The following is a 24,842-nucleotide window of genomic DNA, read 5'->3' as shown; positions in this document are numbered from 1 at the left end:
ATGCATGTTCTGACTCCTCCCCCTTACCAGAATAGTGGCCTTTTAGGTCCTGATTGCGACCAAGGTGCAACCTTAGGGAGTTGGAACAATCTGTCAAGGTCCTTGAGCAGTAGTGGATACAGTCTACTCTGCTGGAACCATCTGCAAGAGGGCCCTATGAAGTTGAAAGGCCATGGGCGGCATCCAGAAACCGTCAAGGATGGGATCCCCATTTGACGTTTCTGCCTAGGATGAAGTCAAAATGTGCAAGGTCAAGGTCACAGAGTCGATTGGGGGCTAAGCTGTTTCTTCCTGAACAAACATACCACCAGGGAGGCCTCCTCTTCTTCTAGGCAGAGGCCTCCTGTGTGTGGAGATGTGTTCCACAGTGAGCCTTTGGGGCCTTCCTCCTCCAGTCCCCCCAAATCCTCCAGAGGACACAGGTAGGCACAGGGCCCGATCCAGCTCCAAATCACCATTCTGTCATCTACTTCTCCCTAAACTGTGAACCAGGGCCCCTGCAGCTCCAAACCTCAGGTACGTTCTGCAGGTATGAGGAAACAGCCTGACCCAGGAAGCTGGCACCTGCTAAAATCTGCTGTTGTCAGATGGTTTGAATCCACTGAGGACCCAGGGCCCCCTCCAATGGTGGGGCCTCTACCTCATGCTCAACAGCATCCTCATTTCAGTCCAAAGTTTGACGGGCTGGCTACAAAAACAGGAACCCCAGGCCAGCATCAGGGGACTGAAAAGAGCTAGTTTCACTACGATTCTCCTTAAAGAGGTCCATGGGCTCACTCAAGGGCAAATCAACAGCTATCCTGCCATATATGGGCAATGGGATGGCAGTACTGCTCTGCTGCCAACTCCCGGAGACCCCACCACCATCTATTCATATGCAAACGACATGTTCCTCTTGGTGTTAGCAGATGATAATCCTACAGTTACCATGTCTAGAGTATCCAATAGTACTGCAAACACAAACACACAGTAAGAATCATGGATTTAAACTTAATAGGGAGAAGACAAAATTACTGTGGTTATGTCACTCTGTAAAGTATGCTCCTGAGAAATGAACTTTGCCAGATGGTTTTTCCTTACAGTAGAATGGATCTACATAAGAATAGTCGTACTGGGTCAGGCCAATGGTCCATCTAGCCCAGGATCCTGTTTCTAACCGTGGCCAATCCAGGTCATAGGTACATGGCAGAAAACCAAATAGTAGCAACATTCTATGCTAAGGTTTTGGGATTTTTGTTGGGTATGACATTATTTCTTGAGCCACAGGTTATCATCATCAGTACTGTGTTTCTAAAATTTCATTTACTCTGTAGGATTCATTATTTACAGAGGAACACTTTTCTCTGCTAGTTCAGCCGTTCATCTTATCTCATCTAGACTATTGTAACAGTTTATATTCAACTGTCACAGCTAAATTCTGCACCAAGCTTCAGTTGCTTCAAAATGTTGCTGCTGAACTCATTTTCCATTTGAAGAAATATGACAGCAAAACCAGAATCGACCCATTTGCGTTGGATACCAATATAGGCCAAGATTGAGTTTAAGCTGGTGTTTTTGATATATAAAATTTTTTTATAGTACCAGCCCAGAATATCCAGTAAACCTGTTCTCATTCCCAGGTAATTACAGACAGTCTAGAGCATTTGGGTTTCGACTTATTTACTTTCCCTCAGTGTCCGGTGTATGCTACAAAAAAAATCTCAGAGAAATCTGTTTCTTATGAAGTTGTTAAGAGTACGGTGTTCACTACTTTATGAGTAGCGAACCATGCCTTACTACTCTTTCTGGAACTCTAAAGAAATGCAATTTGTCAATACTATGTTCAGATATAACTTTTTCACATTTCTTTGTTATTTTGTTTAAATTGTGATCCACTCGAAGAATCCAAGATGTTAAAGCAATACACTTTATTGAAGGGACTTGACAAGGACAGTGGAGTAAGATATATCATATACACCGACACTCAGAACACGGTGAATTCACTGATGGTCTGGCATGCAAAGCTCTGAGTAACTCTGTGGCTCAAGGCTGATGGAGTCTTGATGCAGGCATCATTGCTAAAACACGGCTTTGTTGAGTCCCTTCAATAAAGTGTATTGCTTTAACATCTTGGAACTTAATTTGTTGTACCTCACCCCCTCTTCCTTTGCTGTTGTATAATATTACATTACATCTACATACAGGCATGCCAGAGGCTGCCAAGGACTATGAGTCACACCCCCTGATGGACCCGAACCTAGTGACTTACACCATTGGGGAATGGTTCTCCAGGGCTGCTGCTGCCTCACATGGTGTTTGCCCCGAATGACTGCTTTGCATTGCTGCCTGCTCCTTGCTTTCATCATTTTTCCCCAAGAAATTTTATTCCCCTAGCAAACAGCAAAGGGAATAAAGTCTGAAAGCCCTGCCAAATGAAAACGTGTGGGCTAAGGCCTGGGGCAACAGAGGCTATATCCTTCCAAGTTCAACTGGGGAAAGGACTGCAACCTAAAATCCAACAGCAAATTAAAGTAGTAGCTGAATGGTTAGTGCAGTGAACTGAGATCCTGGGGAACTGAATTCGATTCCCACTGTAGTTCCTTGTGACCCTGGGCAAGTCACCTAAACCCTCTATTGCTCCAGGTACAAAACTAAGATTGTGAGACCACTAGGGAATGGAAAAGTACCTGCACGTGTTCAGCTGCATATGTCTTGTACAACTACAGAAATGATTAGTAGTAGTAGTAACATTAGTAAATTTGCCAAGGGACTCAACTGCAAAAGAGACACAGGCTATGGACTGCATCATAGGGCATCAGGCCTACCAAAACAATACCTGCTGCAGCAGTCTAGTCTCCCCCCCCCCCCCCCCCAAATAAAGGGGGGGGGGAAGTATGGAAAAAACAGTGGTCATCCGCTGACCATTGGTTCTTCCCTACTCCCCCTTTTTTTGGCTCTCATCTTCATAGGGAGTATGATTTCTGTTTTTTCCCAGCACTCCAGTCTACACCATCTGCTGAAGGCAGAGAAATATGGAAGGGTTCCAGGTTGCACCAGCCCTTATACTGCTGGTAGTAAGACACAATTTATTCATCTGGACTTGTTTAGCAGGATGAAAAGGAATAAAACCATGCAAATTAAACTATTTTGCTGTTTTGACCTGTTATACAAACAGCCTCCTTCCTCACCAGTGCAATATGGCTATTATTCCACGTGTTGTTATCAACTAATGTAGTCCGGTTAGCCATTCCTGCTATTTGATATCCATAATCCCACCAGGACATCACACGAGCATGTTCATCTGTGTTTTGTCGTAGCCAGTAGTATGCTTCTCTGAAATCATCCAGAATATTACGAGTCCTGAAGTACAAAATGGATTTAATATAGTATTTTTCAACCAAGCAGCATCACAGTATCAAAATATGCTTTACAAAATTTTAGGATTTGACATGTAGTACCATTAGGCTACACGATCTGGCAGCAATTTCTGGCAACTGAACAATAAGACAGCTTTTACAACATAAAGCATAAACAGTTACAGCTGGATAAGCAGATTTATTTCTTCAGGCTTTTGGTTCCTCTGATGTATAAATTATTGTAATACCATATAAATTTTAATCTGCTGTATGTTTGAATTGTAGAGGGGTTTTTTTTGTATAGTTTGTTGTGTAAAGAAATAATTTTTAATGCTTTGTTTTTTTTATATTTTGTATGTGATTTGTTCCCTGCTTAGACTTTTAAAGATATAGCGGGTTATAAATAAAGTTTTATTATTATTTTATTATAATGTCATACTTGTAAATGGGTATAATAGCTGTTCCCCCTTCCCCATCCTATTTACATAGGTCACTTTGATAGTATCATAAGAAAGCATTTTACCTTGAGCATCCAACAAGTCACCTATACACATCAGACCTCTGCAATGCCCAAGAGATGTCACCCCCACCTCCTCCCAAACACACACTGTGGGGAAAAAAATCTAGGTTGCCCAGAAGAGGAAGCAGCGGAAAGACACACAGGTTATTCTCCCCAAGCTTTGAGAGTCAGCATCATATTAACCTCATCTAATATAATAAAACGCACCGTGAACGTTCTGAAGACAACGTTCTGAAGTCACTCAAACACTCCCTGAAGGGTTCGTGGATTCATGGTGGTGAAGCCAGCCAGCCATCTCTGCCCCGCCCTCGCGTCAAACGTCATGACGTCGAGGGCGGAAAAAAAAAAAGAACAAACGGATCGCACCCACGCATGGGGAGGAGTAGGGAAACACGCGGAGCGTGTTTCCCTACTCCTCCCCCTGCCGACCCACCCGCAGAAAGGGAAAACACCTCCAAAGCTGCGGAGTCCACAGTCCCGACATCCAACACCCCCCCCCCGCCCGACCTCAAAAACTAGAAGCCCCACCCACATAATGGTAATCCGCCCACCTCCGCCCCGACCCCCCCCCCCCCAAAGCTGCAGGTCAAATGGAGGAGGTCCAACACCCCCCCCCCCCCCGCAACAACCCCCTACTAAGCCACCCACCTTCGCGTTGCTTTGCCGGCGGGGGACCCGAAACCCCGCCAGCACAAGTCCTGTCTGCTGACTACGGCATCATCTTCGGCGTTGCTAGCCTGTGTAGGCAGCCAGGGCTTCTGTGCATCTGACGTCCTGCACGTGCAGGACGTCAGACGCAAAGAACCCCGCCCTGCACAGGCTAGCAACGCAGAAGATCGCTGGAGGAGTCTGACTCACTCAGCACACACACAAGACTTCTGCTGGCGGGATTTTGGGTCCCCCCGCCAGCAAAACTACACAATGGTGGGTGGGATGGCGGCGACCGGGTGCATCGCTGTGGGTGGGATGGCGGCGGGAGGGGGGGCATCGCGCAGAGGACGCGCTTCATTACTTCTTCTTCTAAAAAGATGGATGGATGGATGGATGGATGGATCCATCCATCCATCCATCCTCCCTCCCTCCCTCCCCCCCCCCCCCCCCCAAAAGAACTGAACCATACAACACACACACTCATCCTCATCTGGCACCGCTTCCTTACCCCCCCCCCCCACACACATTTACTCACTCACTCATTTGGCCACACTTCCTCAACGCCCCCCCCCCCCCCCAACACACACACACACACTCATCTGCCAGCGCTTCCTGAAACCCCTGCCCCCCCCACACTCACTCATCTGGCTGTGTTTCCTGACCCCCCCCCCCCACACACACACACTCACTCTCATTTGGCCACACAACGCCCCCCCAACACACACACACTCAGTCTCTCTCTCTCTCATCTGGCAGCGCTTCCTGAAATCCCTGCCCCCCACATACACACTCACTCACTCATGTGGCAACCCCCCCACCACACACACATACATTCAGTCTCTCATATCGCACCACTTCCTGAACCCCCCCCCCCCCCACACACACACACATACTCTCGCTCATCTGGCAGCGCTTCCTGAAGCCCCCCACCACACACACACACTCTCATGTGGAAACACTTGATAAACCGCCCCCCCACACACTCACTCACTCATCTCGCAGCACTTACAGACACCCCCACACACCCCTCCTCTTCCAAGCTGAAACCCCCAACACCCCCCCCCCCAAACACACCCCTCCAAAACACACACACACACACACACACACATTCTCACTCATCTGCCAGCGCTTCCTGAACCCCCCTCCCCCCACATACACTCTCTCTCATCTGCCAGCGCTTCCGGAAACCCCGTACACACACACACTCACTCTCTCTCATCTGGCAGGGCTTCCTGAACCCCCCCCCGCCCCCCCCACACACACACACTCTCACTCATCTCGCAACGCTTCCTGAAACCCCATACACACACACTCTCTCTCTCATCTGCCAGCGCTTCCTGAACCCACTGCCCTCCCCCCCCCCCCCCCCACACACACAGTCATCTGGCATCGCTTCCTGAACCCCCCACACCCCTCTTCTTCCAACCTGAACCCCCCCCCCAACACATCCCCCCTCCCCCTCCTCCAGCACACCAATTGCTTGGGTGCAGTGGCGGGAATCTCAGACACCACAGACAGAGGGGAGGGGGCCTGACACCAGAGAGACACAGGAAGGGAGGTATGTCTGTCACACACACACTCTCTCTCTCATATACAATGTCTTTCTGACTCTCACACACTCTGTCTCACACTGTATCACATTCACTCTCTATGTGCCACACAGTCACTCACACACTCGCTTGGTCTCATACACTCACTCTCACAGAGAATCTGTGTCTCACACACACTCTCTCTCATACTGTGTCTCACATACACACTTGCACACACTCTCATTCTCACACATACACTCTCTCACAAACACACTCACACCCAGACTCACTCTCTCTCTCACACACTCACATTTTCACTCTCTCTCTCACATACACTCTCCCAAACATACATACTCCGAGGAAAACCTTGCTAGCGCCCGTTTCATTTGTGTCAGAAACGGGCCTTTTTTTACTAGTATTTAATAATCACACTGCTTTTCATGCAGGTTTCAACTACATCACTTTTGCCTTTGTTAATGAATGTACTTTTAAAATCCATAAACTACACAGTAAGAAGTTTTCAGGTAGCTGATTTTTGTGGGTAAAAGGCTTTTTACTTGCAGAAACTGCTCTAATTTCCCAGTTGCCACTGGTCTTTTCTCCATACCAGGTGTGTTTCAGCCATTCTCCGAGGATAATGCAGACACACAGTTTGTTCTGCTTCTCAAGATGTATGTTTGCACCTGCATCTTTCTGGCTGGTTAACTAAATACTTGAACCTATCAGGTGCATGGACATAACTCCTGCCTTGCTGACCATGAGAGTCTCAATTCTTTCTTTTCCATTTTCTGTAACGAACGTTGCTTTCTCTTAGGAAACTGAGAGAAAAAAATGTGTGGAGGAATAGCCTAATGGTTAAAGCAGCCAGCTGAAAGCCAGGTTGCCGGTTCAACTTCCACTGCAGCTTTTAAAAGAGCGAGAGAGAGAGAGAGAGAGAGAAGAAGCAACATGGACAGTCAATTTAGTGCTGACCCAAAGAGCCTGTTGCAGCTGACTAATGATGTACCTAAGCGCTCTCTCTTACCAACAGAAAAATCTCCACTGACTGTACAAGGACTTCATTCATTCTATTGTAACAGCACAAAGCTCCCTCTCATTGGTCAACTCCATCTCCATGTACTGCACAGGCGGTTCTGTCACCTGATCTACCACCTAAAATGTTATAAGCGCCAGCTAAAGTTAAGCACAGTCAAGAGAGCCATCTTCCTCAGTTCATACTGCTACATCCTCCGGCCCATTCCATCATGAATGAAAGCACTTCCAACATCTCAAACAATGTACGATGTGGCTTCCCTTCTTTTACATTTGTTTCAGCAAGTACTTCAGCAGCCTTTTCTACAGTCAGCGGTAAGTAAATCTTAACACTCTACTGTCTCAGTCACCTATGTGTGCTGCTTTTCCTATACCACAATATCCTTCTCAGACACCTCCATCCTAGATAGGCTGGCAAAATTCACCAGCCATTTCTTCCGAAGAGGAACAGGAAAACCTTCCTCCTAAGAATTCACCTCCACCTTTATCTTCATCCTTGAAGCTGGTGCAGCCTGAGACAATAAAACAGTATAATACTAGACAATGTGACCTACTCTAAATTTATACAAAAAGTTTTAAAAGAACTAGCATCTGGAGCAGAGACTGCATCTATGAATAGAAACAACTTTGAAACTATCATGAAAGCTATTGATACCCCTATGGGACCAGTTACTGTCCCTATTCACTCAGTACTCCAAGGAGTACAAATCTAAAATATGACAATATCCATATTCCATTCAACCTACATCCAAACATCTGGACAGGAAATACGAAGTCCAATCTGCTCTAGAACATGATAAACTCCAGTTAACACATCACTCTGAGGTTCCACAAAAAGTTAAAAGTTTCAAAATCTAATGTGCTTTGTCCTACAGGTAAAAACTCAAAAACAATAGACCCTGGGCAGAAAAGTTTATTCAAGCACCATGCTAGCACCCAGAATTTCAGCACATCAATTGCAAATCCATCAAAATTTCCACCTTTACAAGATACCGGTTACTGGATACTCTTGCTCCAAATACTCCAGAACCACTAACACCCTCAAGATATTTGAAGAAACTACTTTTCATCTCATAAAGAATACTTATGACATCTATGACACCACCTTCAGGGTAGCAGCAGTCAAGAGATGCCAGGATTGAATGGCTTTGTGCCTCAGGCCTTAGAGATGAACCTTCATGATCGTTTAACAGATCTACATTAAGAAAAACTCTCAAATCCTTAAGGAGATTCTTCAAACTCATACAAGTGTTTCCATTATTCCTCAACCAGAAACATCTTGCCAACCTCTATTATCCACCAATTGTATTCACACCATTCTCAACCTGATTCTGCACAATCAAGACAGCGGAAGACAATCTTTATCCTCCAATGCTTTACCTAAATTAAATCCTAGTTTTTGTCAATTTGCCACTGGGGAGACGTATCCAACACTTTTTGAAAGAGTGGCAGGCAATTACCACAGACACATGGGCTATCAAGATCGTCACCCAAAGTTTCAGAATAAATTTTGCTCTCACCCGACAGCACCCCCCAGTACCCTCATTCTCACTGGGCTACTATCCTGAAGGAGAATACTTTACTTGCTCCCCTAAACACAGCAAGTACCTCCAAATGAGACCAGTCGGGGTTTTTACTTCCATTACTTCCTAATCCCCCAAAATGTCAGAAGGATTACGTCTCAAATTCAACCTTTGGTGTTTAAACAAATTTATCAAAAAAGAAAAAAATTCAGGATGGATCTCAGGGAAGCTTATGCACACATTCCAATCCATACACAGCATTGAAAGCATCTATGCTTCACCTTCCAGAAGTCTCATTTCCAAAGCAAAGTCCAACCTTTTCGTCACTCCTTGGCACAATCAAATCAAGAATTGTTATACTCTGCAACTCACAATAACTACAATGCAATCTCTGGGATTCATCATACACTTTGAAAAATTCAACTTAAATCTGACTCAATCCATTTAATTCTTCAGAGACATTCCAGATACTATTCAAGCTCGAGCATTTCTTCTCAAGGAACAATATATAGTCCCTTCATTTCACAAGTCCTCTCAAAGAGAACCTGTTCAGCAAGATTTCTGCTGAACTCCTGGGCCACATGTTAGCAAAATGATGTCACCCCTACTGCAAGACTTCATACGCAACCTGTTTAATGGGGTTTAATGTACCAACGGAATCTCTGAATCACAAGGTTGTCATCACTCAACATGTAAGAAAGAGCGATTATGTTTTCAGGAGGTCTTCGGACTTGCAGCAGCTGTACTGAAAAGCTGTCTGCAGGCTTCACTGGGCCTTCCCTCCGACCCATCCTGCCCCCTTCTGACACAACTTCCTGTTTGGGATGGGTCAGAGGAAAGGCCTGGTGCAGTACAGCTGCTGCAGGGCCAAAGACATCCTGAAAACAGTGAAAAGGTAAACTAAGTGAAAACGGGAGGGGAAGAGAGTTGCCAGCTGACGGGGGGGGGGGGGGGGGGGGGGGGAGGGACAGAGAACCTCAGGTGGTCAGGGGATATATCTATATCGAGAGAGCGAGAATATGCCTCGGGTGGCCGGGAAAGGAGAAAGTGGGGGGGGGGGGGGGGGGGGGAGAGAGAACCTTGGGTGGCCCGAAGGGAGGGGGGAGGAGAGAGAGGGAAAACCTTGGGAAAAGCTAAACGGGGAGGGAGAGATGTTGGACTGTGCACGGGGGGAAGGGAGAAATAGGGTGAGAAGGGTGGAAGTGGAAGGGCTGGGCTCAGAGAGAAGGGGAGGGGGGGGGGAGAGAGAGATTGACCTGGGATGGAAAGAATGGAGGGAATGAAGAAAAAGATATGCTGGACTTGGGGGGGGGGGGGGGGTGGGAGAGAGGAAGAGAGAGATAATGGGGATAGAAAGAAGGGAAAGAGACTTGGAAACGGGAGAAAGGGAGATGCTGGGCCTTTGGAGACCTGGGCTCCCTCCAAAGCTGTAATATCTGTTCAATGGTTGGTAGGGTAGCTCAAGCTCCTCCAGCCAAAGAAATACACTATCCAAATCACCTCCTTCCTCCTCGTACTGCCTTAGAAGCGAGGAGGTCAGCATGGTTCCATCAGCCACCAACGCTTCCACTCCCCAAGCATACTCAGTCTGTGTATGAATTGAGCACATTTAGGGAGTGCTGGCATGGGTGGCTGGAGGCACTCCGCTGGCATCTGGCATGGGTGGCTGGAGGCACCCCTCTGACTTCCTTGCTCCTGAGGCAGCACAAGAAGGAAGGGGGCTGCTTTAGCAGTGCATTTCTTTGCCTGGCAGGGATTTGGCATCCCTGCCAAAGATATGATATCTACTCTGTGTGTGTGTGTTTGGGGGGGGGGGGGGGGGGGGGGTTAGAAAATGTGCCCCCCCCCCCAATGGGCCGCCGGATGCGCCCTGCCTTTAATAATTTGATTAATCGCAATTAAAATTTTTAATCAAAATGCAGCCCCTACTTGGAATGTATGAAGAATCACAGAAATTGATCTAAGCTTTTTACTTCTTTTCATCCATGATCATTGGGTCAAGCAGTCTCTAAATCTACATTTTCTTAATGGATAATGGAATGCATATCTTTTTTATTACAAGTGCGTCTTGACCCTCCTGGTAACATTGGTGCGCACTCTTTATGATCAATAACCTCTACTGCTCACCTTTCACGCCTTTCCTATGTGGATATTTGTACAGCAGCTTTGTTATTATTATCAGCCCCTGAACTATTCATACAATGCTTGTAATCAAATACAACACTTAAGCTATCTCATGGAATTTTTCCTTCAAAAAAAAAAAAGGAAAAATAATTCTAACTCCCATTCCAAAAACCCACAATCCAGCTTGAATGAAGTTTCAAATTACAGGCCCGGAGATTCTATCCCACTGTCAGTTAAAGCAATGGACGGTCTGGTTATTCAGCAACTCATGGACTATCTTAACTCTTTCTCTATATTTCATGCCTGCCAATTAGAGATTCTTCAATCCTTAGAGAGGACAGTCCCTTTAAAATGCAAGACTTTCTGGTACATGAAAGACTGGCCATCACACTAAGCTGAAAATTAAAATCAGAAGCAGTAGTACCACAGGAAAGCACAGTTTTTATTAAACTATTTTTAACCTATTAGTCTAGGCGGGGTACAATAAAACATACACAATATAAAAACACAAAAATACCAAAGCTACAAACATACTGAGATAGCCCTATACCAATCCATCAAAATGCTAATCTATCCAAGTCAGTTTCAAAACATCTCAACCACCATGAAAAGCCTGGTGAAAAGGATATATCTTAAGCTGTTTCTTAAATTGAGAAAATTCTGGTAAATGATGCAATCAGTCTGGTAACTGCCAGCCTCTGCCTTTTGATGGCGCAAGAGCACCACTGAGTCATTCACCAGCCTAGAATTCTAAGTTGATAATGGCAGCTGGAGAACAGAAAGGCTCACAGCTTTCCACAATTCCAGGAATAACATGTATAGAATGTTTGTACGTTTGGGAAGCTTGCCAGGTGCCCTTGGCCTGGATGGCCGCTGTTGTGGACAGATTGCTGGGCTCGATGGACCCTTGGTCTTTTCCCAGTGTGGAATTACTTATGTACTAGTAGGTTAAGTAGGAGGTTCACTGCTAAGACTCATGGAAATATATTTTATCATCTTTAGGGCAGCCTAAACTGCATGCACATGAAATCCTGCCTCAGTGTTTATAAGCTAAGTGGGATCCATCCTGAGGAAATAAGAGAGGGGCTTGCCTAGGAAAAGAGCATCTATCAGCTAGATCAAGATCCTGGCTGATAAAAATCAACTACTTTGTAACTATATATATAACAGAAAGAAAACTCTTGAGCTCCACTCTCTAAATGCACTTTTTAAACAAAGCCAGCAAAATGAATAATGACAAAAATCAACATCAACATGTTCTCGTTCATGAAGGCATCAATAGGCAATTAAGCAGCATTTTTTTTTTAAAGAGTGCTTATAGTTTAAAATTAGCAGTAGCATAATTGCTAGCATTAGGCTACTTAAAAATAGTAACAGTACTTTTAGTGAAAGCAAGTCATATTCACTAATAATTTTGAAATGTATCATTTTAGCTATTAGAATAGCTTCAGCTTTCTCAATTCAAAAGAGGGCCTGTACATGCCACAAGCTGGTGTCGTGGCTTGCCAGAAAGTAGCATAATGCTCTCTATCAGAGATTATAGACACAAGTTTTGAAAGGATACAACAGAGCAAACCTTAAGTACATAAGCATTGCCATACTAAGACAGATCCAAGTTTCATAAGCCTTGCATCCTGTTTCCAACATGGTCAATTCAGGTCACAAGAACCTTGTAATCCCAAAAGAGTACTGTGCCAGATCCTTGGGGATCCCAGGTGAATTGTCCCAAGATTCTAAAGACCCAAACAGAAGCTTCATGAATTTATTCCATAGTTATCTAGTTAATTGGGTATGCTGTTTCAAGCAAATATGGTTAAAACCTTGGGAATATAGCTAGTCAAAAAGAAAAGCCTCAAGTATTATAAACTTGAACACACAATATACCAAGTACTGGAAGCAATATACTGTTATTTGAATTTCAGTGCTGTTAAATGTGTATATTTTTGATACTGTTTCATGGTAGTTCTATTATTAGGTTTTATTGTATATATGTTTATCCTTGGTCATTTTACTATTGTTATGCTGTTAACAAAATTGGAAGTTTTATGTTAAACTGTACCTGCTGTACCCCGCCTTGGGTGAATCTCTTCATAAAGGTGGTTAATAAATCCCAAAAAAATAAACAAACTGAATCAAGGACACTTATTGATAAAATTGTATTAACCTATCCATAGAACATTTTCAACCTTAGAAAACAGCCGTACTAGGTAAGGCTTAAAGAGCATTCTTACCCATCATGATTATATGAAGCCAGAACAACACTAGGACTAGAATATGCATTGCTGGTTACCCAGGTACAGTGGACAGCAAACATCATCAATAACATCAGCATCAACATTGTGACGATACTTTTGATATTGGGACCCAGCCCTTCTTCTGTTTTTTCTTGTTCAGACACATGCTTCCTCACTTTTCCAGCCTGAGTAAATACAACAGAGAATAGGTTAGGATGATGAATGCTTTCTGGACAACTACGTTGCACTTAACATCAATTAATTAAAACAATTCTAGAATACCCTGTTTTAATTATCATGGTTCCTGCTTGCAAATAAAATACATATAGATGGTCATTTCAGAAGGTTTGCAGAGCTTTTACACATGTAAATAGAAATTTTACAACACAGCTATTTGCGTAGATCATCAGTGCGTACAATTTCTACTGTAGGTGGGCTTGCAAAGTATTTGTATTTTTGACTTTGCAATAATGAACACATACTTTAACAAGCAAAGGAAGGAAAAAAAAAAGGCATCTGCATTTACACATGCTCCAAGCAGGCCTATCATCTAACTGCTCATTTGGATCTAGGGTTTATGCCAATGATTGAAGGAGCAGTAGGGAAGGGAAAGGAAATGGTACTTCATATACCGCCTTTCTGTGGTTTTACAACTACTTATTTGTACCTGGGGCAATGGAGGTTGACTTGTCCAGAGTCACAAGGAGCTGCAGTGGGAATCGAACCCAGTTCCCCAAGTTCAAAGTCCGCTGCACTAACCACTAATCCGCTCTCTATCCCTCTCCAAAAAAATAAATACATTTTTTTGCTCTTTAAGTTGGCTCTTCATGGACATCCAGATTGTAAAATCCAGCACTTACACATTCATAACCCTGGGTGATTTTTTTTTTTTTTTTTTAACGTGTTCCATTGTAAAGTTTTTGTCCCTGCTGTACATGGTGGAATCTACATATGCATTTCCCAGCATCCTTGTAAGTATAGTACAAAACGTGCCTGCTTTGGCTCTCTAATGCTTCTTTTGCTCTGAGTGCATTACACGCTTTACTATATATACCACTATTCATATGAACATCACTGCACACAGGAAGCAATTAAAAAAAAAAAAAGATGGAGAGGCTGCAGATACACATCTGAGTATTCATTCTTTTCACAGTAACCCATCTTAATTTCTACTGTATCATATTATATATCCAGTATCAGGTGTGTGCGCTTTACTGTAACTTAATTCTTCTGATTAAAAACAAAACAAAAGTGAGCAGACAAGGGGCTGGTGCTTCATGCCTATTCTTAACTATACCATTGAGAAAGCAACACAATCTGTTGAAAAAGTCCACCTTCTTCACCAAGCCAAAGTTATAGAACTTGTCCTACCAAGGTGTTAAGGGCTACACTCAAGATACTTTTCTAAAAAGAGCAGGAGGCTTATACCTCCACCTCAGTTTCCGAGACTCAAAACTGTTTTATTTTCCTTCTCAAGCAGGAATGCAGAATGAACACCCCCTCTTCATTTTTCCTCTCCTTAAAATAGAGGAAAAGAAAAGGGGATTCAATATGTGCCTTGCAGCTCAAGGATATATACATATGAGAATTAGGGACGCTTGGTTCAAATCCCACTGCTACATCTTGTGATCTTGGCCAAGTCACTTAACCGTCTACTGCTTCCAGATTTAAGCCCTACAGAAACGGGGAAATGCCTAGAATAACTGAATGTTATTCACCTTTCAGCTATAAAGTCCTCCCTACGGCTTTTCTTTTGCACCCTGAGTTTGCTTCACGTGAATTCTAGTGGCAGCTGTTCACCTTCACAATGTATTCAGTTTTTCCTTGATGACTGACTGCTAGTGACAGTCACAGACCTTAACTCTTCTGGACAAAACAACTGCTCTTCTTCAATCTCTTGTAAATGCCACGATACATGCAGTCATTCATGTTATTCCTTTAGCTCATCTAAAAACACAACATCCTCTGATGGATCTCAAGCACCAGCGAGATCAACGCTCCCAGCTCACTCTCATCCATGCCGTCCCCCCTTTCTCATTTCTGTCATGCTGCAATGGTGTATACAAAAACCCAGCCTAGCAGTGGGTGCTCCTTTTCCACCATCACAGTATTAGTTGGACCTGACTAGAGGCTTCAACCTGAGGGTAGAGAGCTAATCCTAACAACATTCACAAGGATTTAAGGTTCAAGACAGTTCTTCATGACAACCACTTAGAGGTCAGGGCAATCTTCTTATACCCTAAGGGGATTCCTATACAGACTTTGCAGTTTTTCTGTCCTGATTCACATAGCCAATAAAGTAGCAATATGTTAGAGAGAGGGATCAGCTCTCTGTGCTTTGCCGATAAGCAGCCAGAATTTGGGATTTGGCCATAGCCAGCTGAAACCAGACACAAACCACTTACATACCCAAACCACAGAATAACTTGGCTGACAAACTCAGCAGGGTGCTTTATCCTTACGCCTGGTCCCACTATAAGACTGAGCTCCTTTATGAATGGAGAATCTCCCCGACTGAACGCAAGATAGAATGCAAAGCTTCTGCTCTATTGTTACAGTCTACGTCTGGCTCTGAAAGATCTGACAATTCTAGAGATTTAGTTGTTCCCCTATGCTTACTCTCATCTCCCTCAAATACTAGGAACTCTGCCCAAGTTCTAGTGGAAGCACCATTATTCTCATAGGGGGCAATTCTATAAATGACACCAAAAGGTAGGTGCCAAAATGCAGTATGCTGAAAGTGAATTCTATATTGGCATCTGGGTGCCTAGATTCCATTATAGAATACCAGTGTAAGTTGGCATTTGCACATCATTTACGTGCGCTCACTTAAGCCATGTCTATGGTAGGCGTAAGTGAGCACACAATAATTTAGTGTGTGAATGACAACATTTTATAACCCAAGTGTGTATGTGTTTGTCATTCTCATTCCTCACCCATACACCTTCCCCTGTGAATGCCCCTTTGCAGTTAAATGCCATGTGATATGTGCATTCACATTATAAAATATGCTGAATGTGCACATAGCACTTATGTGTCTGAATGTGAGATTCATGTTTGTTAAGTGCTAGTAATCTATAATCTTAGTGCAAATCATGCTTATATTTAGATCCTAAGGTTAGCAAATTTGAGGAATAATACTTTAATGGACTTATAAAAAGCTGGTTCCCTCTTCTTCTCTGCTCCTGGTGATCTGCAGCCCATCTAGAACATTATCATACCTGTTTGGAAACCTTTCACCAAGTGCATATATGCTTTCAAAAGGGAGGGATTCTCAATTTGGTACTTTATGAACAGTCATAACCCTATTTGTCCTCCTATGAAACCATGGTACCTATACTTCTTGAATTGTCTAAGTCTTCTATTTAAGTATTCCTCAGTGTGCTTTTGGCTCACTCTGGTGGATAACCTTCCAGCACAGCAGTCAAACATGGTGGTTTGTTACATGAAAGGCTTGCTTCACAGAAAGTGTCCACCATGGAAGCCATCTAGGCCTTGGGATTTAAATTTAGTACTCGATTCACTGATGAAGACTATTTGTACTTCTCGACATAATGTCTTTAAAAGTTCCTAACTTGGAAAGCATTCTTCCTAATAATAATCACCTTCATCTAGAAAAATGAACTCCAAGCATTAGCAACATATGAACCATATACTCAGATCCATTATTTCAAAATTATATGCAAGAATGCAGGATATGACTGAAGAACAGTTCTCACACCTCACCTAAACAAAGCAGTGCTTTCCACCTTCTATCTGGAGGGCTATTCAAACCCTAACGAGAAAGCCTTCAATACTCTATTCTGCAAACAGGCTCTCGTCTATTTAAAAGGAACTGAATCATTTGGAAAACTATTCACCTTTTCAACTCACTTCAACCACTCAAACAGAACTGGCATGTTGGTGCAAAAAACTCCAGCAAATTGGCTTGTTTCTTCTATACAGTTCTGCTGTGAATAAGTCTCTCTTAGATCCAGGGTCACCTCATCAGAATAGAGCTATTGCTGCCACAATGGTCCTTCCTAAGCTTGGAATCCAACCACCTGTGCTCACGACTCAACAGACAAGGAGAAGCAAAGAGGGTGCAATTGAGGAAGAAGGGTTATGCAGATGATGTTATTACTACCTTGCTTCAAGCCCGAAAGCAGTCCACTTCTTCTTCTTAAGCTGGAGTGTGGAGAACTTTTGAAAGCTGGTCTGCACAGAATGGTGTTTCTTAATTTCATGCTTCCTTGTCTCAGATTTTATATTTCCTTCAGGAGGGATTCAAAAAAGGATTGGCTCTCAATTCACTCAAGGTTTAGGTGGCAGCATAGGCATGTCATAGAGGCAAGATACAGAATGCCTTTTGTGATATGGTGCGATTCCTCAAGGGAGTCACTCATCTGCATCTCCCACTCCACAATATTTCTCAGTGGAGTCTTCAAGTGGTTCTTAAGGCTCTTCAGCCATCCCCCTTTGAGCCCCTTCATTCGGCAACTACCAAAGATCTTACTTTAAAGGCAGTATTTCTAGTTGCCATTTCATTGGCACAGAGAATTTCAGAGCTTCAAGCTCTCTTTTGTAGGAATCCCTTTCTCTGCTTTTCTGACTTAGGAGTTTCTATACAGACAGTTCTGCCCTTTTTGTATCTCCTTTTCATGTCAGACTGTTTCTTCCTTCTTTTTCCAGGGAGGTCTATTCTGCAAAATATGCTTCCCTGTGACTGTTGGATGTGAAGCGTGTCCTTATGCACTTACCGCTACCAATGATTTTAGGCGGTCTGATTATCTTTTTGTCCTCTTTGCAGGACCCCGGAAGGGTTTACTGGCCTCCAAACCAACAGTGGCTCGATGGCTTAAAGAGGCTATTTCTTCAGCTTCCATTCTGAGGGTCAGATCTGCTCCCATGCATGTCAAAGCTCATTCTACCAGGTCTTTGGTGACTTCTTTGGCAAAGTCTAGGGCAATTTCGTTGGCAGAGATCTGTCAGTCAGCGATATGGTCTTCTCATTTCCTTTGTTAAGCGTTATCGTTTGGATGTGTCTGCTCGAGCAGATACTTCTTTTGGGGCCATAGTGCTCACTGCAGGGACATCACAGTCCCTTCCCTCTTAAGGATTGCTTTTGTACATCCCATTTGTCTGGACTGATCGCTGGGACATAATGGAAGGAAAAATTAATTACATGATAATTTTCTTTCCTTTAGTCCCAAAGAATCAGTCCAGAGCTTGCCCCTCTGTGAGTTTTGCTTTTTTCTGGGTTCTATGTAATTTTGGGTGTTTGTATTGTTCTGGTTCTGTTATTTCTAATTATACTGTACCCCAAGAGACCTCTACTTTCTTTTAAGGGGAGGCAAAATAATCACCTACATTAATCCAAATAAATACCTCACCACTTCTTCCATAATTCAAAAATATATAAATCACATTTAATGAGGCATTACCCTCCCATTACACATACATTATACATACATTCTACTCTCACAAAATGAAACCGTCTTGTTCTATTATGGTACAGTGACTAAATATATCTGGAACAAAATACGTGTGTTAATACATTGATATATTGGCAAACTGCTATAGGCTCGTAGTGCAAGCCAAATGTCCATGCACAAAGTCTCTGACCCCGATCCAACTTCAAACCTGATCACTCCATTCGCTCATCAGTAAGGGATCGACGATGCAGCAGCTCCAAATAGATACGCACATATCCGGTTTACCCAGTTTTTGTCACAACGCAATTTAGTCCGTTGAATGCCACTGTTTGCTCCAAAAAGCCCAACCAACAAGTTTCAACTGTGTTCATCATCTCACTGGAGTCACATTAAAGCTTCACTGCTTCTCAATGTGGGCCACATTTCAGAATCTTCCTCAGGGGAAGCAATCCTCATATTTACTACCAAATCCAAGAGGACTAGTGTCCATCAGACACAAGCAAACCCGCTCATTCCCAACGGGTCTGTTATTCTAAGCCACAAGTTTTGCCCTTTATTTCATAGTTCTTTTTCTATATAGAGGCTGAAGTTTTTTTTCTGGAAGTCACCCTCTTTCACTGCTTTATTACTGAATATTGGCTTGGCTGCTAAGTGCAGGAAGCTTATGAGGTACAACTCAAAGTCCTCTATTTCCACTTGCTGGCGAATGGCCACAACCCATTTGTCAGTACTGATCCTTTGGGACTAAAGGAAATAAAATTATCAGGTAATTAACTAATGTTTCCTTGAATTCAGAAACTGTTTCATTAACTAAAGAACTGTTAAAGAGGAAAAACAATCTGTTAAATCTCTGACCTCTCACAAAAAAAAAATTACTGACAGTTAAGCTATTCTGAAAACCGAGAATAGCTGCCCTCTCAGCTTCAAAGCCATGAACTCAGATGAAGGACTGGATATTGGCAGATTATATCTTCTGTGACAGAAGCCTAAAAGGCTTCAACAATTCTATAAGGTAAAGAAACCATGCTTCCTAGCCTTTTTCCTCATATGAAAGCTGTTGCACCCTCCTTAATCAATAATTCCACTGTGTCCTTCTCAAGATGCGGCAACCAGATCTGCACACAATAATCAAGGAGTGGTCGCAGCATGCAGCTATACAGAAGCATTATATATTTTTTGTTTTATTCTGTATTCGTATCTTAATTCATAACATTGTTTTTATGGCTGCTGTTGCACACTAGGTAGATTTTAAAGTACTATACATAGTGACATATAGATCTGTTTCCTGAGTGGTGACTCCTTATATGGAACTTAACATAATGTAGCTATATTTGGGTTATTCTTCCCTATATGCATTACTTTGTACATGTCCACAAACTTCTGCCATTTGGACGCCCAGTCTTCTAGTCTCCCAAGATCCTTCAAAGATGTCACACAATCTACATGTGATCTAGAAATTAGATCACCTTGTCGTTTTCATTTCCATATCACTTACACATATATTAAAAAGCAAGGGTCCCAGTACAGATCCCTGTGGTACTCCACCATTCATATTTCTCCATTGAGATAATTGGCCATTTAACCCTGCTGTTTTCTATCTTTTCTCCATTGAGATAATTGGCCATTTAACCCTGCTGTTTTCTATCTTTTAACCAGTTCCCAATTCACAATAAGAAGACTGAAGCCACTGTTCCATAAGATAGCTTCATTAGTGCCATCAAAAACTTGGTAAATAACTCAAGTGAAAATGAAATAACATAGCTGTCCTCAAACCTGTGTGTGTATGTGGAACTTAGGTTACCAATAGTGTCAACTACCTGCACTCTTAACATGGGTACTGAAAACCTCTGTTACAAGGAAAAGTATTTTCTCAAACATATATTATTGTGTCCCTTAGGTTCTGTCCTTTTGCCTTAGCTCTTTTGACCTTAGAGCAAAAACTCCTTTGTCTGGATAGAGATCAAACTATTGTATCTCCTCATTCTGTCATATTGAGCAGTTAGTCTATTAAACAGCCTGAAAGGTAAAAATTGGAAGGGGGTGGGGTGTTATGATGTGATACACATATGAAGAAGTGAGATGGGCATCTCATCCACTATAATGAAAAAGCAGAAACATAATTCAAAAGATGACCATACTTTATTCACTCACCTTATCATATAAGTTGCCATGGTTCCTTTTGTCATCCTCATCACTACTATCTTCCATTGGTGGATTTTCCCTCTTCATATCATCGCCCAAATAGTGCTCAAAAACATTGGAAAAAGCAATTGCAGAGAGCATACAGACAACAGGCGTCAGAGTCAGCATCAGACGGACCATCACACCAGCAAAGTAAACAGCACTTATCGCATAGAGCGCAACTGCAGATAAAGGGGAGGGGGGGGGGGGGGGGGGGGGGGGAACGACAAAAAAAAAAAAAAGATGCCAAATATAACAAGGATGGAACTCTACATTGAATGAAAATGAAAATCTTATCAGAGATATGTGGAGAATACAGATCACAGGAGTCTTCATGAATTGTTATTTTGTTGTTGGATACTTAGAAAGTATTATGAAACAAAAACTACTGCATAACAAATTTTATTTTGTCCAGAGTTTGTCCATAGAAGATCAAATCCTATGCAATCTTCAATGTGTCTCAGTGTCTCCCCACCCCTCCCCCCAATAGAGAGAAAACGTTTTGTTTTTTTTAAACATTTTGGTGTTTATTACGCTTTTTCAGTTGAATCAAGGACTTTGCCTCTATTCTGAATTTATGTTGAGCACAGCTGCACAGAATTTTAAGGTGATCAGATTCCGTAATCTAAATAAACTGGTACAACTTTTATTAACATGGTTACATGTAATCCAAGGTGACATAAGATTCACAAGCTTAAAAACACTAAACCTATTCAAGAATATAAAGACAAAAGTAAAAAAAAAAAAAAAAAAAAAATCGGAATATTACTTCTTACCAAATACTCTTTCATCATTGATGTTCTTTATGCAGAACCATAGCCCTGCTGGGAAAGTACACACCAAAATATGCAGGTCAAAAAAGAAGGAAACCCATGTAGTAGGCTGATGTTCAGATACTGAAGCGATGATGGGGATGTGAATTTTGGCATACCTTGTTAAAAAATAAAAAAATAAAATAAAGTCACCTATATAAATCTGAAATGATTGTAAAAATTACTCTATCAATGTGTGGGGAACTTTGAATATTTTGGATAATTGGAGCAATCTGTTTATCTATGTTAACATGGGTAAGAAAGAAAAGATGTTTTGCTGCACTAAAACACAATGCTAGTTTTTAAAAAAATTACATTTAAGAATACAATAAATAGCTTTTTGTTTGATTTACCCAAATGACAAAGTTAAAGTATGCAGCTTTTTCATGCTCAGTTATACAAAATATTCAAGCTATAAAAACAATGGCAGAAACAAGACTAGGCTGTATAACTGTTCAGAAGTGAGTGTTGGGACTATATGTTGGAAACAGTGGCATTTAAATCAAAGTTGCTGACCTGTAAAAGATGATTTCTATAAGCAGGAGGATAAATCAGACAAGTGGGTGAGGCCATTCCACAGACCTGAGACAGAGTAGTTCTATTAAGTTCAAAACCTGAGCATGCATACCCCTTCCCATGTATTGTACCTCCCACGGGGGTATTTTCAAGGAGATGAAAGAACTGTCTCTGATTTATGAGGCCATTTAAGTAACCGATCTCTCCATCAACAAGCAGTAAACATTTGCCAAACAAGTTCTCCCAAGCTGAGGGTTGTGATAGGGAACATTAACTGTAAAACGTTTTATGTGAAGCAGACATCTAAGCATGTGGATAAAACCACTATAGTAGTTTTGAGCAACCTGAATTTTAAGAGCTTTCTGATGAAAAAATTATGCAAAAAAAGTTATTCAACACTGCTTATCTTACTGCACTCTCTTCTAGAATGATGATGTAGGCAACAGTGGGACAAGAAGGTACACAATGCAGACCATGGCAATTTTATGGCTTCTACTGAAATATCATTTCAATAAGCTACAAAGTGACTTAGGTTTGATTTGATGGTGCTATAATATTTCCTTGAAAAATTAAAAATCCTTTGTGTAAGACCAATAGGGAATGTAACATTCCCAAAAACATTTTTTGTATAGATAATAGTTTCTCTCAGTTATCTGAGTCATGGTACTCCTGCAACTAAGGCTCCTAAGACAACAAGAACTATGAGCCTACCACAAGGGGCTCTCATTTTATACCCAGATACATCCCCAGAGTGAACAAAAATCCAGGTGAATGTGCAATAGTGCAAAATCAAGAAATACAAGTATATACATCCACTATTATCAATCATATCTGTGTCCCCCAACTCAAAATATATAGACTGTTACTGTATTTATATCACAAGTAACACTGCTTCTTTTTAGAGTAGCAGTCATTCAGAAGATGACACTTATCTGAAGACAAAATGAAAGTTCAACAACAAATAGCAAACTCTCGAACCGCTAGCTCTACAGAGCTCCGTTTCGGAATTAATCCTTCATCAGGAACCCCGGTATTCAAGAGCAGAGAACAGGCTGCAACAGGAGTCAAGCACCTTCCAAATTTGGAAATGAGAGCCCCCTCATGGTAGGCTTATAATTCTTGTTGCCTTAGGAACCTTAGATGCAGGAGCACCATGGCTCAGATAACAGAGAGGAATCATTATCTATACAAACGCATTTTTGTTGGAAGTGTTACATATCCCCTATTGATCTTGCACAAGGGATTTTTACTTTTTCAGTTATTGTGTACTCCCTAGAAGTGGTTTTGTATTTTTGATATTTTCTTGGACAGACAAACCATCCACAGATAACAAATGAATACAGTTCACTAGATAATCAGAAATACATTGTAAACCCCATATAACATGGCTTTTGGGGTCAAATATATCTGACCACATACAGTGGGGGAAATAAGTATTTGATCCCTTGCTGATTTTGTAAGTTTGCCCACTGACAAAGACATGAGCAGCCCATAATTGAAGGGTAGGTTATTGGTAACAGTGAGAGATAGCACATCACAAATTAAATCCGGAAAATCACATTGTGGAAAGTATATGAATTTATTTGCATTCTGCAGAGGGAAATAAGTATTTGATCCCCCACCAACCAGTAAGAGATCTGGCCCCTACAGACCAGGTAGATGCTCCAAATCAACTCGTTACCTGCATGACAGACAGCTGTCGGCAATGGTCACCTGTATGAAAGACACCTGTCCACAGACTCAGTGAATCAGTCAGACTCTAACCTCTACAAAATGGCCAAGAGCAAGGAGCTGTCTAAGGATGTCAGGGACAAGATCATACACCTGCACAAGGCTGGAATGGGCTACAAAACCATCAGTAAGACGCTGGGCGAGAAGGAGACAACTGTTGGTGCCATAGTAAGAAAATGGAAGAAGTACAAAATGACTGTCAATCGACAAAGATCTGGGGCTCCACGCAAAATCTCACCTCGTGGGGTATCCTTGATCATGAGGACGGTTAGAAATCAGCCTACAACTACAAGGGGGGAACTTGTCAATGATCTCAAGGCAGCTGGGACCACTGTCACCACGAAAACCATTGGTAACACATTACGACATAACGGATTGCAATCCTGCAGTGCCCGCAAGGTCCCCCTGCTCCGGAAGGCACATGTGACGGCCCGTCTGAAGTTTGCCAGTGAACACCTGGATGATGCCGAGAGTGATTGGGAGAAGGTGCTGTGGTCAGATGAGACAAAAATTGAGCTCTTTGGCATGAACTCAACTCGCCGTGTTTGGAGGAAGAGAAATGCTGCCTATGACCCAAAGAACACCGTCCCCACTGTCAAGCATGGAGGTGGAAATGTTATGTTTTGGGGGTGTTTCTCTGCTAAGGGCACAGGACTACTTCACCGCATCAATGGGAGAATGGATGGGGCCATGTACCGTACAATTCTGAGTGACAACCTCCTTCCCTCCGCCAGGGCCTTAAAAATGGGTCGTGGCTGGGTCTTCCAGCACGACAATGACCCAAAACATACAGCCAAGGCAACAAAGGAGTGGCTCAGGAAGAAGCACATTAGGGTCATGGAGTGGCCTAGCCAGTCACCAGACCTTAATCCCATTGAAAACTTATGGAGGGAGCTGAAGATGCGAGTTGCCAAGCGACAGCCCAGAACTCTTAATGATTTAGAGATGATCTGCAAAGAGGAGTGGACCAAAATTCCTCCTGACATGTGTGCAAACCTCATCATCAACTACAGAAGACGTCTGACCGCTGTGCTTGCCAACAAGGGTTTTGCCACCAAGTATTAGGTCTTGTTTGCCAGAGGGATTAAATACTTATTTCCCTCTGCAGAATGCAAATAAATTCATATACTTTCCACAATGTGATTTTCCGGATTTAATTTGTGATGTGCTATCTCTCACTGTTACCAATAACCTACCCTTCAATTATGGGCTGCTCATGTCTTTGTCAGTGGGCAAACTT

General features: G+C 42.6%; 1 protein-coding gene across 1 annotated transcript in view; it reads right to left on the bottom strand.

The window, feature by feature from the left end:
- The window catches only part of STT3B (STT3 oligosaccharyltransferase complex catalytic subunit B), a 284,604-nt gene that overhangs the window by 48,425 nt on the left and 211,337 nt on the right, over positions 1-24,842 (bottom strand). Inside the window, exons 9-12 of the mRNA XM_030205953.1 lie at positions 21,320-21,474; positions 20,514-20,725; positions 12,946-13,133; positions 3,168-3,339 (exon numbers count right to left, since the gene is read on the bottom strand). Of these exons, the coding sequence (XP_030061813.1) occupies positions 3,168-3,339; positions 12,946-13,133; positions 20,514-20,725; positions 21,320-21,474 (727 nt within the window). The remainder of the gene's footprint in view (positions 1-3,167; positions 3,340-12,945; positions 13,134-20,513; positions 20,726-21,319; positions 21,475-24,842) is intronic.

Source organism: Microcaecilia unicolor, chromosome 1, assembly GCF_901765095.1.
Source record: "Microcaecilia unicolor chromosome 1, aMicUni1.1, whole genome shotgun sequence".
In the NCBI taxonomy this organism is placed as follows: domain Eukaryota; kingdom Metazoa; phylum Chordata; class Amphibia; order Gymnophiona; family Siphonopidae; genus Microcaecilia; species Microcaecilia unicolor.
Note: the sequence above shows the minus strand (reverse complement) of the source record. Positions and strands in the feature narration are given on the sequence as shown.